Here is a 16,799-nt window from a genome sequence, read left to right as displayed (position 1 = left end):
CAGGATTATAGTACACAAAGCAAATCCCGCGTGGGAATGTATGCAAGAAAGGAGGATATGTTGTTCGCTGTGGTGTGCTTTAAAATGAAAAATTATTTGCCCTGGTTCTTCGCTTAATCAATTCTTCATTGTGGTAACTGTATGAGACCTCTTAGGATGCCTTCGTTTGGGGTGAAAATGGTGGTATGTTTTTCCTGTGCATGTTACTCTGATAAATCTGATTTTAATAGCATGGTCTCTTTAAAAATCATGATTTTGCGATGAACTCTCTGAACGTGAATTAACTGCATGAGATTTTTTTTTGTCTTCCTGCAAAAGAAAGAAGGGGGGTTGTGCAGTTGTCTTGTCACCTTGGAAAAATCAATTTGGTTTTGTCTGCTTTTAGGTGTTTAGGTTTTAAGTATTTATTTTTCAGTGTTTGAAAAATCCATGAATGGGCTGTGAATATATCCTTTGCAATAGACTGTTTTTTTAAATTACAATATTAATTTAATTCTGTGTCATGTGAGCAGCACATCCTCCATTATCCTTTACAAATCTGGTTTATCATTTGTGTACTTTTCTTGCAAATTTTATGCATGCTATTTATGTCAGTGCTTCTTTACGGCACTGGATTAAAAACCCACACGTGTGCCTATGCACATGCCCTCTTTTTTTTTTTACTAGCTGTATAAACATAAAATGTAGGTAAATACTTCAGTGAAATGTGATTAGGAACTTTAGTTTGGGTAGTTTCTTGAATGAATATAAAAATATTCATTATATGACAGGTTTTAATAAAAGCTTGAGAATCTTGAAGTTATTTGCAAAATAGAATACTTTTACATTTCTGGTGTGTGAATGGGGGGTGAGTGGGATAGTGAAAGGAGAACAGGACAGGAAATAGCAGTTGGTAACATTACACTATTAGTTTAACCTGTGCTCTGTGCACTTAAAACTAAGTAACTCTTCAGTATTTTTTGAGATCACATATTAATTTGTTATTTAAATGAGATTTTGAATACCGTACGTCTGCCACCCCTGCTTCATGGTTTAGTTTCTAAAAAGATGGGTTTGCTAAGTAAAGGCTAAGGCGTGCTGTTCCCAGGTTGGGTGACATTCAGGATACACTGAGGACAATAACGTGAGGAGAAAGGGCTCGAGCAATGCTTTAGTGAAGAAGGTCTGGCACTGAAGAGTTCACAGATTTGAGTGGGTTAACACAGGGTGTCTTTAGGATGATTTTCAAGTACTGTGTTCGGAAAGGACACCATGTTCAAACGTAGAACAGGCTTTTACAGAAATTAATAATGCTGTTACCGTTGTGGCATGTAAATCTTTCATGTAGGGTACGTAAAGGAGAATATCAATACCACCGCTTTTCCTTGCAGCCTCTTTATGGGGGTGAGCACGTGTGGGGGAGGGGAAGAGAACTGAAAAAGATCTTGCACTGCCCAGGAGAACTTAAGCAATCTGCTCCCAAATGCCTTTGACAAGTGATTTTTAAAAAAAAGAAAAGTTGAAACAGTCTAAGTGGCTTATTTAATTCTCACGTTCAAGAACCCTGGTGTCACACGTCTGGCACTGCTGTGATAACTTACAGAGGTTTCAGGCCTTGCACTCCTAAACCGTTGCTCTTTGGCTGATAACGAAAGTATGAGTACTCTCTGGAGTAACAAATGGCACTTCACAGAGAATAACTTCGACAGACTTCCATAACCCCTTAGTGAAATATGCCAGAGGAGGCTCAGGTTTCATCATTAGCAGAAATGACTTCAGAGACCAGGATCAGTTTTGATGTTGCAGTGGTTGGCTAAGCTAGATTTGGATGGTATCTGCGGCTTGGCCTGAGTTAGGGCAGCAAACAAATACAAAAATCACGAGATCCAGGCAGGCAAAATGACAGCTACAGCTAGTATTTTCAGATGCTTAGAACGGAGGACCTGGTTTTAAGCAGTAGTCTGCTAACATAATGTATAGTGGTGTCATGCAGCAACAGCAGGGATAAAGCATTATTTAGATGAAACTGAAATAAGGTGTCACCACACTTCAGTAGTTCACCACACTTCTTTCCAGTAGACTTTCTTGATGTTAAAACGACCCGTGAAAATGCTGTGCCAAGAACGGCCTTAGGTATGGACAGAGTGGGCAGCAAAATGTCAGAGCCAGTGGACAGAGCCAAAAAACCATTTAGCCTTGTCTCAGCTGTTCATGAGGCACAGTTAATATTTTTTCCTTTGTTTAATGGGTTTTTTCTGCCTTTTGCCAGTAATAAAAATTACTAGTCTGCAGTAGCATTACTCACAGAGAAGGAACTGCCTCTGATATTATCGTACCTAATATCAGAAAGAGAAAGCTCTGCGATGGGTACAGCTATACTATACTCCGTGCCATGTGATAACTGGCAATTCCAGAGCTGTGCTGGTTAGCTTGTTCTGGCTGAGGAATTGAACGTCTGACCTAGGCACATGCTGCCGCCCTGGTTTCGTGCAGTGTTATAAGTGTTTGTAACAACGCAGATATTCGAGGATCCCTTGTTAGTAAGACACAAAGCCCAGCTAAGGAGGTCACAGGCATTATTAAGGGATGCACAGCTCTCAGAGGTCTGTTTGTAGGAGGATGCGGGAACGTTCTTGTGTATGCGCAGGGCACTTCTAACATGACAGCGAAGGCAGCAGCGTAGTTCTCACAAAGGAGTTGGTGGGCAGTTTGGGGGAGGCATTTTGCAGATAACTGATGCTGGGTTCTTTTACAAGACCTAAGCATAAATCTGTCACTGCTAATAGTTTCTGTTGTAAGCAAAGGAACCTGAGACACTCCCCAGTACCTGAAGCTGGAAGTGTCTCACCTTAACAGACTTTCTTTGATTCTCCCAAGGGATTTGGGTTTGAGGGTTCTCATACATTTTCATCTGTTGTCCTGTTGCTTTATTCTTAGCTTTTCATCAAATTATTAACAAGCATCACAAACATACATGCTAGTATTTACTACAAACAGTTTTATGGGCTCTCTAAGGACATTGTAAATTAACGGAACTCTTTGAACTGCAGTGGATGGAGAGTAGCAAAATGGAAGGTCTCTTGCCTTTGGAAAACTTGTACAGTGGTGAGATGTCTTATGAAGGCATCAGTCTTCCAAAATACAAAAGGGAGGCATCTGATGGCTCTTGTAGCTGGCTTTAGACTCACCCTTTGAAGTGTATGCAGCACAGAGCTGAAGACTGACTTGAAATAGGTATACATCATTCTTAGCATTTTCTTTCCTTTCTTACAGATGTTATTCATAACCTGTACTAGCAAGAGGTAGAGCAATCAAACCCATGCTATAGTGATTAAGCTTATGATATTGAAGGTGCGTCTTATAACTTCTGTAAGGATCTATTCCTTTAAGAAACATAACTGTCTAGAGGAGAAAATAGATATTAGGAAAAATTACCCTGATAAAATATAAATATTTGGTCAAAATTGTTTTGGTTTAAGCACTACAGAAATTTACCTAGCTCTATATTTACTTAATTTTAGATTATATGCAGATAGCTTTGTCAAAATGACTGCCACTCTCCCTTAACCAACAAGGAGCAATGGTAAATAGAAAGTCCTGCTGCTGATTTATTAATTGCCTGCAGATGAAAGACAAGAATTACAGATCCAGAAATCACGTTCCAGCTTTCTCCCTCTCCACAAGTACACTGAGTGTGTGTACGTGTATTCAGATGGGTGTGTATCTGAGGTAGCGCTAACATGCCAAGAGATTAAATTTGTATTACATCCATAGTCAGATGCCAAAATAAAGATGTTTACTGTGCAGGCTACTCAGTCATCACTACACAATTGCAACTGCTGTGACTCATAATGTCAATTCTGCTGACCCAAAAAAGTGCTAAAGAAGTGGAAAGTCCATACTCCTCCAAATATTATCAACTCCAGATAGCCTGGAAAAAGAGTCTGTGATGTCTGTTGCAATACAGTACTACACTCTGTGTGCTGCTAGTAGTTAGCAAGAAACCTGACTGGTTGAACTCTGCTGGCTAGACTCCTTGTTTTCAGCTTCTAAATGGCAACAAAAGCCAACACATCAAGCCTGTCCCTAATCTTCCACATTCATGCAGGTATTATAGTTGCCACAGGCATCTTATTCAATTATCAGTGGGACTGAAGATGATTCATGTGACTGAATAAGAAGAGAGGAGGGTTATGACATAATCTGTCTTCTAAAAGAGGTGGGTGACTTCTTGAGAAAGCTTGAAAATCAGCACTCTGACTGACTGCCAGGTTTCTTTTCCCACCCTCTCCTCCCTCCACGGCCCAATATGAGATCCATTTTATTAGAGACAAATTTCTGTGCAATAGCTTGCCGATCAACTTCAGAAGTCCATATTTTTTGTTTTAAAATTAGCTGTGTTGGAGATTCTTTGAAATGATTCTCCGAAACAACACACACGAGGAGAACATAAACTGGCCTGTACTCAATTTTAGTATCTTGCACGTGTGCTTGCTTTAAGGGGCTTACTTTTACAGCCTGTCAAGATACAGCTAGAAGTTCTGTTACAGAAGCTTGTGAACAGAACATCTGTACAATGGTGGTTGTTCTGTTCTGACAATAAGCTGCATTCTAAATTGTTTCCTACTAAAGTAACATGCAAGAAAACATAATGTTCCATGTTTACCAGGCCCTGAGAAGGTTGTTGGAAATGAAGATAGCTAACAGAGTCAGTCAAACATTTCTTCAGTTTCATGCCATATCCTTTTATATTTTTGCAGATTATCCCCATTTTAAATTTAAAGCTGTTGAACCATTTGCTGAAACATGATTTTTTTGTGTGTGTGTTCTATATTCTGGAGGAATGTTTAAGCCTTTTTCTTGGACGAAGACTCTCTGATGACTGGATTCTGTAAGTGACACGTAAACAGTCAGGTTTTCAACAGTGCCAGTGTTATGTCCAGGTTAGAGTAAAGAGCATAGTCCAGAGAGATTTGGAAACTAAAGATGAAGACAAAGCTGAAGCAGGAGTTGGAATGCAAAAGCTTTTTTTTTTTTCTCCTTTCTTTTTCTAGAACCAGGAGAAACAGTTGATTTGAAATCGTTACAGGAGACATGTTGTGTTAATATCTGATCAATCTGATGGCCATTAAACTATACCCAGAATCTCTATGGAGACTGTAATACAAGTGTTCCAAGAAATGGCTTTGCAGCTCCCTTAGAATATTTATGGTGTACGCTTGACAGTTCATCTACAGTGCTACTACCATCAGTGCAGCTTCAACCACCTTGCCTTAACATATCTTTCTTTCGACTTTGTTATAACGTGTTATCATCAACTTCTTTACATGTTTTTTGCAATATCTCTCATTCTTTCATTATAAGAAATATTAAGCTTATAATGTGTGGAGCCCAGGTAATGTCTTGTGGTCTTTAAGGCTACATCTTCTGAAATAACATCTTTGTGGAAAATCTTGGAGATTCAGCTTTTTGGTCATGTGGTTGTACAAGTTTAGTGTTTATTGTCTGTGAGCTCGAGTCATCTGTAGTCTTATGACTGTAGTGTTGCTCAGCTGCTGCTGCTGACACGTGATATCGAACTGTGCGTGCCCAGTTTCCCCTCAGTACTGACTTTCTCAACTGCAGAATGCACTCCAACTATCCACAGATGGCCTCGGTTCATATTACCTTGTTTTATCTTGTCTTTATGCGTGCCACAAAGATTCCCCAAGCCATAGACAACTGCTGGGTGTCAATCAGCTGCCTTTATTTAGCAGGGCATTTTCTGTCTGCTGTGCTTATCTGAGCACTCCCTGGCTGACCTGTTGGCAGGGGTGATGTTTTTTATCTCCCCTTTTTTGTTCACATGGGTGTGATTCACTAGGTTTTACATGGGGATTTGAGTATTGGACTTCCAGCAGAGATGGGAGATGAGCTGCTGAGGGAGCATGTTACTTGCAGTGCTCTAAGCAAACAGCTCCATTCCATGGTTACACAATGTTTTAGTATCCAGGATGAAGCTAAGGGACTCTTCTAAACTCTTAAAAATAAATCTGCAGGGGGGGTTGTTTGTTTGTTTTAATTGTGGTGTTTCTCTCTGCAGTATTAAAATTCACAGGAAATGGGACATAATAGTTAGGAACAGGCCATGTTTTAAAAGGTCTTGCTCCTTAGAGCCGTTTAAAAATCCCTAAGTGATTCCATAGCTAGAGTAGTTCCTGATTACAATCTGATAATTTAAATAATTTATTAATTGCTAACAAAAAGTTACACTTTTCTTCTAGTAACTTCTAGGAATAGTGTAATATACAAGGCAATTTTTCCATTTGAAAATAAACACCAAGATTCCTTGACTTTGGCAAAGGACTGTTGAGTCCAGATATTTCAAGGTAAATGTTTTTTGTCTTGATAAGATGGTATTTCCCAATGAAATAATAATTTTCTAGAAAATACAGTATCCATTCCTATACCATTCTTGATTGTCGAAAATGAAAAAATATCCAAAATTCAGCAGAAAAAAAAGGTACATTCTAAAGGTTAAGTGCATATGAAATCAACAGTTTTGGTCTGTAGACACATGTTGCATGTTTTTTATATTATATCAACCACTCAATATGTATCATTTTTTTATTAACTATTGCTTGAAATTTTAACTGTAAAAATTCTCATACCACTTTTTTTCCCTCAGTCGCAGGTGAATCATCATTCATCTAATAATGAAACTTACCAAGAAAGATTGGCACGATTAGAAGGTGATAAAGAGTCGCTCATACTGCAGGTATGTCCTAAAGAGAACGTTGTCTACGTAGCCGATACTCAGTGAATAAAACCTGAACTGGCAGACTACCTTCTGTTAAACAAATGTGAGCAGATCGTCAATCAGGAATTAATTTGTAATTTGCATAACCCATTTGATTGATCCTGTGGTAGGGTAAATTGGTAAAGGATAGGGGAGTAAAAACAGTAAGAGGGATAAGAATGACAAAGGAATAAAAACAACTTTAAAATAATGCTGTGGAGTCCCCAGGCAATGCTGTGGTAGCAGTTCTCATGCTCGGTGTGCTAGGTTGTACCAGTTGAGTTTTTCTAGGTTCTGTGTACCACCATTTGTATGAACCGGAAGACTGGCAGCTAGATAGAATTGATATTTTTCCTTCTTGTGTACTGTACCAAAGTTGCTTTACATCATCAGAAAGCTTAAGTGGGAGGAAGGGGTGGGAGTGGGGAGAAAATGTGAAGGTAAAATGTGTGCCTAAGGTCTTCCAGGTTTCCCATTTCTCAGTTCACCAAGACTTTTTCAAACACATCCATTGTCCCATGTAAGTATTCCTCCTGGAAGAAGCAGATGTTATACAAATTAAAAAAAAAAAAATCTGAAAGTTTTCAAACACATCCATTGTCCCATGTAAGTATTCCTCCTGGAAGAAGCAGATGTTATACAAATTAAAAAAAAAAAAAATCTGAAAGAAAACAACAAAAAATACCCCACCTTAATTATTTTTTCTGGATATTTTCACTATTACTAAACTGTACACTACATGCTTTAGCTGAAGCTGGAGACTCTTTGCACACCCTTTCTCTTTACACTTGCAAAAGCAATTTAAAGCAATTATATAAATACATATTTATATAATACAAAACTTAACTATGCTGGGTAGGTGTTCTCCCTACTTTCAGTTACTGGTTTCTGTGAGCATGTTTTATCCTGTTCACACTTGTGTTAATTTACTGAGCAGAAGTCTCGCTGCTGTTGTTAAACAAACAAATTTGAGCTTGTGAGACATAAGCTTAGGCTTGGTTGGAATTTTTCATTGCTGTTAAACTAAAACTGCTAAAATTTAGGGGTGAAAAAAAATCCTGAATGAAAAACAAGCTTCTTATTGGAATTTAAGTCTGTGCTGCAAATGCCCTTTTTTCTGAGAGAGAATCAGGTCACAACATCAGACAACATCACAACTGATATTTATTAAAACACTTTTTATTAATCAAGTGGCTATTAACTGTAACATCTTATTCTATTAATAATAGCAAACAAGTTTTCGCTTCTCACACAGTTCACTCACACACATGAGCAACATGTAATTGAAGCAACGATCCGGAGGCCAAAGCCAGCTGTTTACTCCGAAGCAGAGGGTTGTGCTGATGTACCTGTGGCTTTGAACCTGAAGAGATCTCCTTTGTTTCATCACCTGTGTGTATAGTCCTGTAACGTCTGTCTGCACACAGCAGCCACTGTCCCCTTGGATGTGGTTCATGCTGTATGACCAGTGGTTGATGGTCGTGTGTGCTGGTGGGCTTGTACGGATTTGGCAGAATCTTGGTATTCAAAGTTTATCAGCTTTTTGGATTTAACAGGACCATTAGTCTCCAGCATTTGTTAGTTCCTGAAGTCTCTTCCAGGCTGCTGCTCAGTATGTACTTTTTCTGTCTTTGTCCTACTGATTTTTAGTAACTATTTCGTCATCCACACCAATAGGTACCCATAGAATGGAGCCAGCCAAACTTGCAAAGAAAGATTTATTACATTATGTGGAGACCTGTAGTAAAATCAGATCTAGAAATTGTCTCTCTTGCCTTTTGCTGCCATCACACACACATCAAATCAAGAGGCTTAGTCCGTTTTTATGCATTTTCCTATCCAGCTGCACAGTATTGCAATAGAACTCAAGAAAAACCCAGGGAAGTAAGATAGACGAAAACCTCATTCTGGTAGATAGACAACAACAAAAAGATGGAGTGCCAAGATGGAGCTGGAGTTAGAACCTGGTTTACACCAGATCTGTGTATTCTGTCTAGGAACGCGAGGCACACGGACACATCCCATGCTGAGGTTACACTGGCCTCGAGGGAGTTTGCTGGTACAAAGCGGGCTCCTGGGTGTGACCCTTGGCAGGAAGGGTGAGAAAGTGATGAAATCGGGACACCTCTATTCTATAGCTCGTGTTGAATTGTGCCAGTGACTGTGGTCCATAGCTTTAATCTGTGGGGAATATGAGGCTGGGAGCACTCCAGTCTTGCATCAGACTTGCTGCAGAAGAAGCGATATGAGGCACCTTGTAGTGGGCACAGTCGGTGTCCACTGCCTCTGTCCACCAAGGCAGAGTCAAACAGCGCACCCTGAAACCTGCTTCCACTGCTCCGTCTGTAGTTGAGGCTGGAAGGGGTACAGCATCCGAGGTACCTTCTTACGGCTCCGTGCCTGTCTATAGGAGCTACTTTAGGTGTTTGTTTGGTTTGGTTTTTTTTTTTTTTCCCACAAAGATGTTTTAAACCCTTATACCACTTGATTTTTAGCTAATTGTTCAACATGCCTCGCTTCTGTAGATACACATAGAAAAGGTACTCTCCAGGGCTGACTCTTGCGGGCGCTGTACTGCTAAGGCAAGATGGACTTGCCAGCATAGCCTGCGCTGGGGCTGTGTTCTGTGTGCAGCCTGCTGATTCCCTGGAAAGTCTGGCAGATGTGGTACTGAGCAGAGGGGAAAAGATAAGCTTGAAGTGGCTAATGTGCCCCTCAGCTGAACTGCTGGAACATCCAGCACGGGCTTCGAAAGCTGCAAAGGTTTTACTGCATTCTTCTGCCGTTTTCCTTACAAGTTACAATGCTAGCTGGAACCTAACCTGACCCTTTAAGTAGAGCTTGTTTTCTTTCTCTGGAATCTGCATCAGGCTGGAGGAGAGGATTCAGTTTGTTTCTTCTTGCTTTCTGACATCACAGGGGCTTTTTTATGTGTGCCATTGCTCATTTAATTGGCGAAAAACAGAAAAGTAGACGAGTAACAGACTTCTTGAGGGGAGTTCTCCCCCTGCCCCGGTTTGGACGAGTCCTCTGCCATCTGCTTCCACCCACTCCTTCCTATCAGCTCTCAGCCTGAATTCATCCGTACTCTACCCGACAGCCAACAGCTTTAAAGGCAGAAAAGTAAAATAGTGCTCTTTTTTCTTCTGCTGTGTTCCTTTCCCAGGCATGCTTGCCATTACGTTTGCAGGTAAAACAAATGCAGATCACTCAGTCACCCCCTCTTCAGCTTCCCTGAAGTGAACTCAGTTGTTTGTTGATTGAGTTTTAGAAGTGCTGCGTAGTGGGTTTATCTTAAAGGTTTCCCTTCCACATACTGTACCTTTTTTTTTTTAATTTTTGTTTAAATAAAGGTGTTACAGGGTTGGATGTGAGAGCATAGATGAGTTTTTGTTAACACATTCAAAATGGAGTTTAGACATCAAAGGTTGCTTTGTTGTGCGATATAACATTTTTCTAGTATAATCAAGGCTTTTATGTACATAATAGTGAAAATGAATATACAGAGTGTATGTGTTGCTTAACATAGGAATTAACACTGTTTTTTTTTCCACAATTTCTAATTTTCTAATGTTATCCTGAGTGCAGTCTTTTTCATCTGTGCAAGCTTCAAGTTAGGCTGCTGGGCTGTTCTTATTTCACACTCGCTGCTCTGTACCACCATTCCCACAGCTCCTTACCAGTATTGCTCACTGTTTCTTTTCCTGGGATTCATTGTCTGTACCTCACTTCTTTTATTTTCATGTTTTGGCTTGCAAAGCCTGGGAATTTTTCTTGGGATAGAACTTTGCCGCTGCTAAAACATGCCTTTTACTCATTGCATTCTTTATAACTTCAGAAGGCTTTATTGGTAGGTAAGCTGTTTTTCTGTTCTTACAAGAAGTAAAGTAATTGGTTAGTTTCCAAAGGAACAGTTTTATGGTTTATCCGTTCTAGGGAGTGAAATGCCAACAGAAACTGAAATGGCAATACATGCTCCAAAACCACATAAAATATTTTCACTATCCTATGTTCTTGTTTGGTGCTTTCTAATTTTTTCAGACCTTGGCATGAACTGACTCAGGCTACCTATGAGTAGTGTTCCATCTCTTCTAGAAACGCTCTTTTTTATATTAAAAAAAAAAATAATCGGGGGGGAGGAGAGGGAGGCCTGAGGGCGGGGTTGAGGCAAAATATAGGTAAGTCTGAAAAATTGTCTCTTGATAGAGCAGGGTGCTGCAGTGCAGAAGAATATTAAACCATTGAGTACTTTAAAAAAGAACTTGCTGTTAAAATGTGCATTTGTATGTTAATTTTATAAGGTAATTGAAACTTATTTAGAGTCAGTTCAGTAGCATTGTGCTTCTCTTCTCGAATTACAGGTGAGTGTTCTTACGGACCAGGTGGAAGCTCAAGGAGAGAAAATCCGGGACTTAGAAATCTGTCTTGAGGGCCATCAGTTGAAACTGAATGCTACAGAAGAAATGCTTCAACAGGTAAAAATCTGGGTCGGAAAGCTTCTTGCATAATATTCGCCAAGAGAGGGGTGAACATACATGGTTAGCTTGTCTGCGTGTGTGAGTGCCCTTGGCAACAGGATAAAATGGGGGGAAAAGCCTCTTTAGTTGTTCTCTTACTGCTTTGAGCATTTTTTTCAATGTTTCTTTGTTTTCCTGTTGCAGAAACATTTTACTGGCTGGTTGCACAATACTGTATGTGGCAGCATGTAAAATGAAACGACTGTGTCTTATTTGTGCTGTGTTCATTAACTAAATTTGGTCATGGTTGAGTAACTGGTTAGACAGGTTAAATGTATCCAATATAGGTAGGAGTTACAGAATTAAGACGTTTTATTTAAATACATTCTGGTTTTGTATGGCTTTGAAGCTGAACTGGTAGTAAGTTGAAAACAATTACTGTGTCAGGTTTGGTTCTGCAAACATTTTTGCTTAGTTTAGGAACTTCCCCCTTATTTTTGAAAGAAAATTAGTATATAAAGATGTATTTTTCAATCAGTGGTTTCAAGCTGTGCCATGTAGCTTTTGGGTTCACATCTTCTCAGCCAGCAGTTACCAGTGTTCTGTAAAAGTGCTCATGATGAGCAAAGAGATGAAAAATGCTAGTCCTGTCATCGAGTTTTTCCAGTCAAAATTATTTAGTGGGTCTTTCAAGACGGTATTTATTTATTTTTACAGAAAACTAACTTATTTCTAATAAGGAAAAAAAATCATTAGTTCTGTGTGCCTATATAAAAAGTTCTTGCTTTTCAGAAATAAGTCTATTATATTCCTGAGGTGCACATAAATCCAATTTTATTTCATGGTTCTGCTTGGTCATTTACAATATATTGAACTCCACTGATTTTTACCTTCATGAACTTGAGTTGACTGCTGCTTCTAAATGGAAAATGGAACAATAAAGATAATTGTCCTAGACTGAAAAATCTTTAATGTAAGCTAGTAGAACTAAGCTAATTGCAGTATGGATAAGTATATTGTTTACTTACCTGGGAAGCCTTGAGTCTGGGATAAGCCCTGTCTTTCTAGTTTTGGGAACTATAAGAAAAGTGACTTTTAATTAATTCTGTGCCCAAAATGCTACAATAAAAACAAAACTCATACTCTTTAAGATCATTTAGTGATGATACTTGCTAGTTCCACAACAGAAAGGGTACGCAGTGCTACCCTGCAAAAGAGTTCTTGCCGAATCTACGCTAGCAGAGACTTGTCCACTTTGTCAGGGTGGGGTTACTGACTAAAATCCTTCTGGCTTAAGATCTATGCACAGTTGTTTTGAACCCTGCTACAAAGTGATCATGGAAACACTTCTGAAACAGCAGCTAAAATAAACTGTATACGGGTAACGTAGAATGGGTGTTCAGCATTTAGGGTGTACACCTTGAATGTGGAATAGTAGCAAGAGATACTGCTGCTGCTTTGCAGAAAATCGTGGTTCTTCATCACTCTAAGATGATGGTGTGATATACCTTAGTCAAAATCCAAACTTTCAAGAATGCGTTGAGCCAACCTAAAGGTTAATGCCATGAAAAGAAGGCCTCATTTTCCTTTCATCCTTCTCCCTGTTCCTGACCACATGCTTCAACTTACTCTAATCCTCATCAGACTTTTTTCTCAGGGAGTAGGGGAAAACTAACTTGGGGTTCAGAAAGAAAGGCTTGGTTTTTCTGCTGGGTTAGTGAGTCGAAACAGCTCATAGAAACGGTCAAGGCATAGTATAAGGACAATGGTGAGATGTACAATTGACTTAAGTGTTCTGTGAAATCACACCCAAAGAAAATACAGCTCAGCAGCATGTGAGGAACTAGAGAATCCTGTGTAACAGCTGCAGAGATGCCCCTGTGTGCACAGTTATAGATGATGCGTGTAGGTTTTCATGAGATTTGATGCTTACAGTGTCAAATTCAACATTTTGCTTTTGTAAGGGTACTTGTTCTGCTATAGACTCTAACCAAGAACAACCTCCAGAAAAACCAACGTTTCTAGAATTAACCTATGAAAGTAATTTATGCTGTGACAGTCCATTTCCAGTATATCAGCTGCGTTAAAATGTAAAATTACAGTCAATTTTAGGGAACAATGATGTGCAAGTGTCTTCCAGTTTTAAGAAAGAAATATTTAAGAGAAGAGAGGATCTTGAACATCTGCTATGTTAGCCTTGGAGGAACCTCCTATCAACTTGCTGTCAAGTTTTCTTTCATTTGTACTGTGTAATTGTTCCACATTCTAGAACTGGAAAGCAAAAGTGATTTTTGCTCTGTGAAGTAGCCTAAATTGACCTGCAACAGAAGGTGTGAGCCCTGCGTAACGTAAACACATTGGTGCTGTGGAATCTACGCTGTCAATCTTGACAGCTGTGTTTGAAAAGTGAATTTTCTGCACTTAGAACTGTGGAGGTGAAATCTCTTTTAAGTGCATGTGTTATGGTAATAATTGTGAGTGAGTATAGTTGGTTACCTCTTTGCTATTCCAGTGCTGCATTTGATTGATTTAACAGATCTAGTTCCCGTTGAAGCTCTCTGGCATGAAGCATAACAGTGTACAGTTTTTTGCCGAACAACTTGCTGGTCTGTGTGGCAGCGTTTTTCCTGTACCTGAACTGTACTAAATCCTGGATGTGGTTTGACTGTGTGTTACCACCTTCCAAATTATTTCTGACACGACTGCAAGAAGCAATCCAGGGGACTCTTGTCAGATGGCTGCATTGTGTAGACATAATTGTGTCTTCCTGTCAAGTAAATTCTCTTGCAAAGTACAGCACGCTTGGCTTTAGCATTCTTTCTGTCTTAAAAATACACAGGGAAACTGAAATGCTTGAATGCCAACAGGAGTGCATTTCTGTTCCTCGTGTCGGTTCATGGCCAACTTCTGCCGGGGTGCAGGGGTCAGGGGAAGGAGTGCCAGACCATGCCTGTTGTGAGGCACCGTGGAGAATCTGTTAAAACCGGTGGATTAAACAAATGCAGGGAGGAGCTATATGAGAGTAGGAGCTTGAATCCAGCACAGTTTAGTGTGTACCTGGTTTAGTTTTGCAGTTGCCTTATACCCAGGGAGCCAGAATCCTGGCTTGGTTGCAGGGTACAAATCTGGCACGTTATCTGTTTGCTTCCCGGGAACTTTGCTGGCTGGCAAGGATCGTTCCTTCAACTTTCAGTTGCCTGGGTTATCTGATCGTAGATGATTTCAGCACTTGTTTATAGCATGCAGTATCTTCTTGCCAGCAGCTAGCTTAGTGTTTCAGATATTGAAGTGTGCTCTGTGCTGCTCTGGTGAGGCAGGGGGTTTTCAGAGTGTGCTTTCAAGTTGTGCAGCTTATCTATGCAGGTGAGCACTACACTGCTTTGTTATTTTACAGTTAACGAAGGTAAAAATCTGCTCATCGGGTGTACGCAAAGGGCAGTTCAAACTGGCAGTGCAATGGGAAGTTCTGTCCTTTCTGTTGCTTAACAGTATAATGGGCAAATGATGAATTGGAGGGCTATAATTCACTCTCTGCTACTGACTTGCACCACTTCATGGTGATTACACATGTACATTGCTCTCAGCTGTGTTTTCGGTTAAGCAAATATCTTATTTCTACCACAGCTGACACACAGCACTTGAACTACAGTCCACATGAGCGGTGGTTCGTGCTGTGTTTTGCTTCTCAGGTAGGTAGCTTGGTTGGTCGCTCTCTCTTAACTATTTTAATAAGGGTGAAAATTATGAAAATTTTTGAATGTTGTATTTTGTACAGTCCACAAGTGCAAAATGGGCTCTTTGGGGTTCCCCCCGCCCCACCTAAAATCTTACTTAGGGTTTCTCAGTGTATGGCATGATTGTTTCTTCAGTTTGGAGTAGTGGTAAATATCCTGGAGTTTTCTGTGCTTGCAGCTGATAGCCTAGAAAATGCAGTGTCCACGTTCTAAGCTATTTTCTGTCATGTTAAATTTGATAAGCCGCTTTACAAGAATTTTGTCTTTCTAAGACAACAAAATGTGAAAGTGAGTTACACAACATGTGCTTCCCTTTCTTTTGGAATATTGAAAAACAGGATTAGATATATAAAAAGTGTGAACAGTGTGAATTTCAAAGATACAGTTGTGTTTGGAAGTAGTTTGCTGTTCATTGATCTGTCTGGTACATGCATATCGTAGCTTCTGCATGATTCATCTTTGTAATTGTTCTGTTCTAAAATAGCTTTGTTTCCTTCATTTCTAAAGTTAAAAGTTGAGTTTCAGAAAAAGAAGTTTGAGAAATTAAATTATACTTACAGTACATTTTGAAATTAAAATCAAGTATCTTGTTTATAAATAAGATTCCCAGGCTATGTTCTATTTCTGTTCTGTATTTCAGCTCTTTAGGATCCTCCTAAAGCTGCTACAGCCCAAATTACCATTTTGCCTGTCTTATATTATCTTTTTTTGCTTTAAAACCAATAAGATAAATTTGGGTTTTTTTCTTACAATTGCATATTTATTCTGGCTGAATTCACGTTGCATCATACCACTGAAATACACTGTAATTTCTCTGTAACAAAATGGGTCACATTCTTAATGAGCTGTTTGCTGTGAGCATCTGCTTGAAGACGAAAATAATTGCTTCCAGATGTTACCATTTCAAGAGGGGACATTTACTTTAAAGGGCACTTTCTTTCAAAGCAAAAGTTAGACTCTCTAGATGCAAGAGAAGTTGTCAGCTGTTTTAAATCAGTGTAGTTCCATTGAAAACAAACCAGGGCTAGTTAGCTCTTTTGTCTATTTTAAGGCAAGAGGTTTATGCCAGTTTATACTAGCTGAGAATCTGATTCTCAGGCTTCAGAGCAAACTGCAAAATCTGTTTAAGTTGATTTAAAAAAAATCAGCGGCTTTCATGCTCACTTACACAGGTAGTGCCTTAGTGTTCCTAGGAAGCTACTGAACTCAGAACGAGAGGAGTTAGATATGACTTTCCATTACATAACTAAGTGTAACTTGGGAGTCTACAAAAAAAGTGAGGAGTGGTGCCAGATGGTGCACTCAAAGGATAGATCTTTTAAAAATCTCTAGAGGGATGCCATGTCTCCTTGCCTTTCTAAGAAACCTTCCTGTCGTATCATGGAATACCATGCCAGTGTTAAAAAAAAAAAAAAAAAATCTGAATGTTGTTTCAGTTCAACAGTGAGTATCTGTCCATGGGACCTAGGTCCCCTCATCCCACTGGCCTTTTTGATGTTCATATTCTCGTTCACAGTGATGTCTGGGTCTGCAGAAGTCTGCTGTGTTAACAGAGCCTCTTCCAGGCTGGACTAGAATGTGCCTCTGGAACTTGTGCAAATTAGTGGGTGTTTTTCTGGAAAATAAAGAGATTGTTTGTAATTATACTTGTCATTCATAACCACCTTTGTAGAAAGCAGCTACTGCTGGGATTTTGTTAGGTGACTGCCTCTGAAGAGTTTCTCAGTAAAAATGTCAGTGCACTATCTTTTCCTGATTAGTGCTTGATTTATTTCATTGGGAGAAAAAAACCAAACCAAACCATGAGGCTATATTTCTGTTTATTTTCCCATCCATACACAAATATCAATG

The 16,799-nt window shown here is 39.5% G+C and overlaps 1 protein-coding gene across 1 annotated transcript in view; it reads left to right on the top strand.

The window, feature by feature from the left end:
* LOC104500577 (liprin-beta-2-like) overlaps positions 1-16,799 on the top strand; it is a gene marked incomplete at its 3' end in the record, with an annotated part of 65,109 nt that overhangs the window by 24,637 nt on the left and 23,673 nt on the right. The window contains 3 exon segments of the mRNA XM_010144242.1: positions 6,647-6,736; positions 11,119-11,232; positions 12,007-12,030. Coding sequence (XP_010142544.1) covers positions 6,647-6,736; positions 11,119-11,232; positions 12,007-12,030 — 228 coding nt within the window.

The sequence above is a fragment of the Buceros rhinoceros genome, unplaced genomic scaffold (genome assembly GCF_000710305.1).
Source record: "Buceros rhinoceros silvestris isolate BGI_N320 unplaced genomic scaffold, ASM71030v1 scaffold29099, whole genome shotgun sequence".
NCBI lineage: Eukaryota > Metazoa > Chordata > Aves > Bucerotiformes > Bucerotidae > Buceros > Buceros rhinoceros.
Note: the sequence above shows the minus strand (reverse complement) of the source record. Positions and strands in the feature narration are given on the sequence as shown.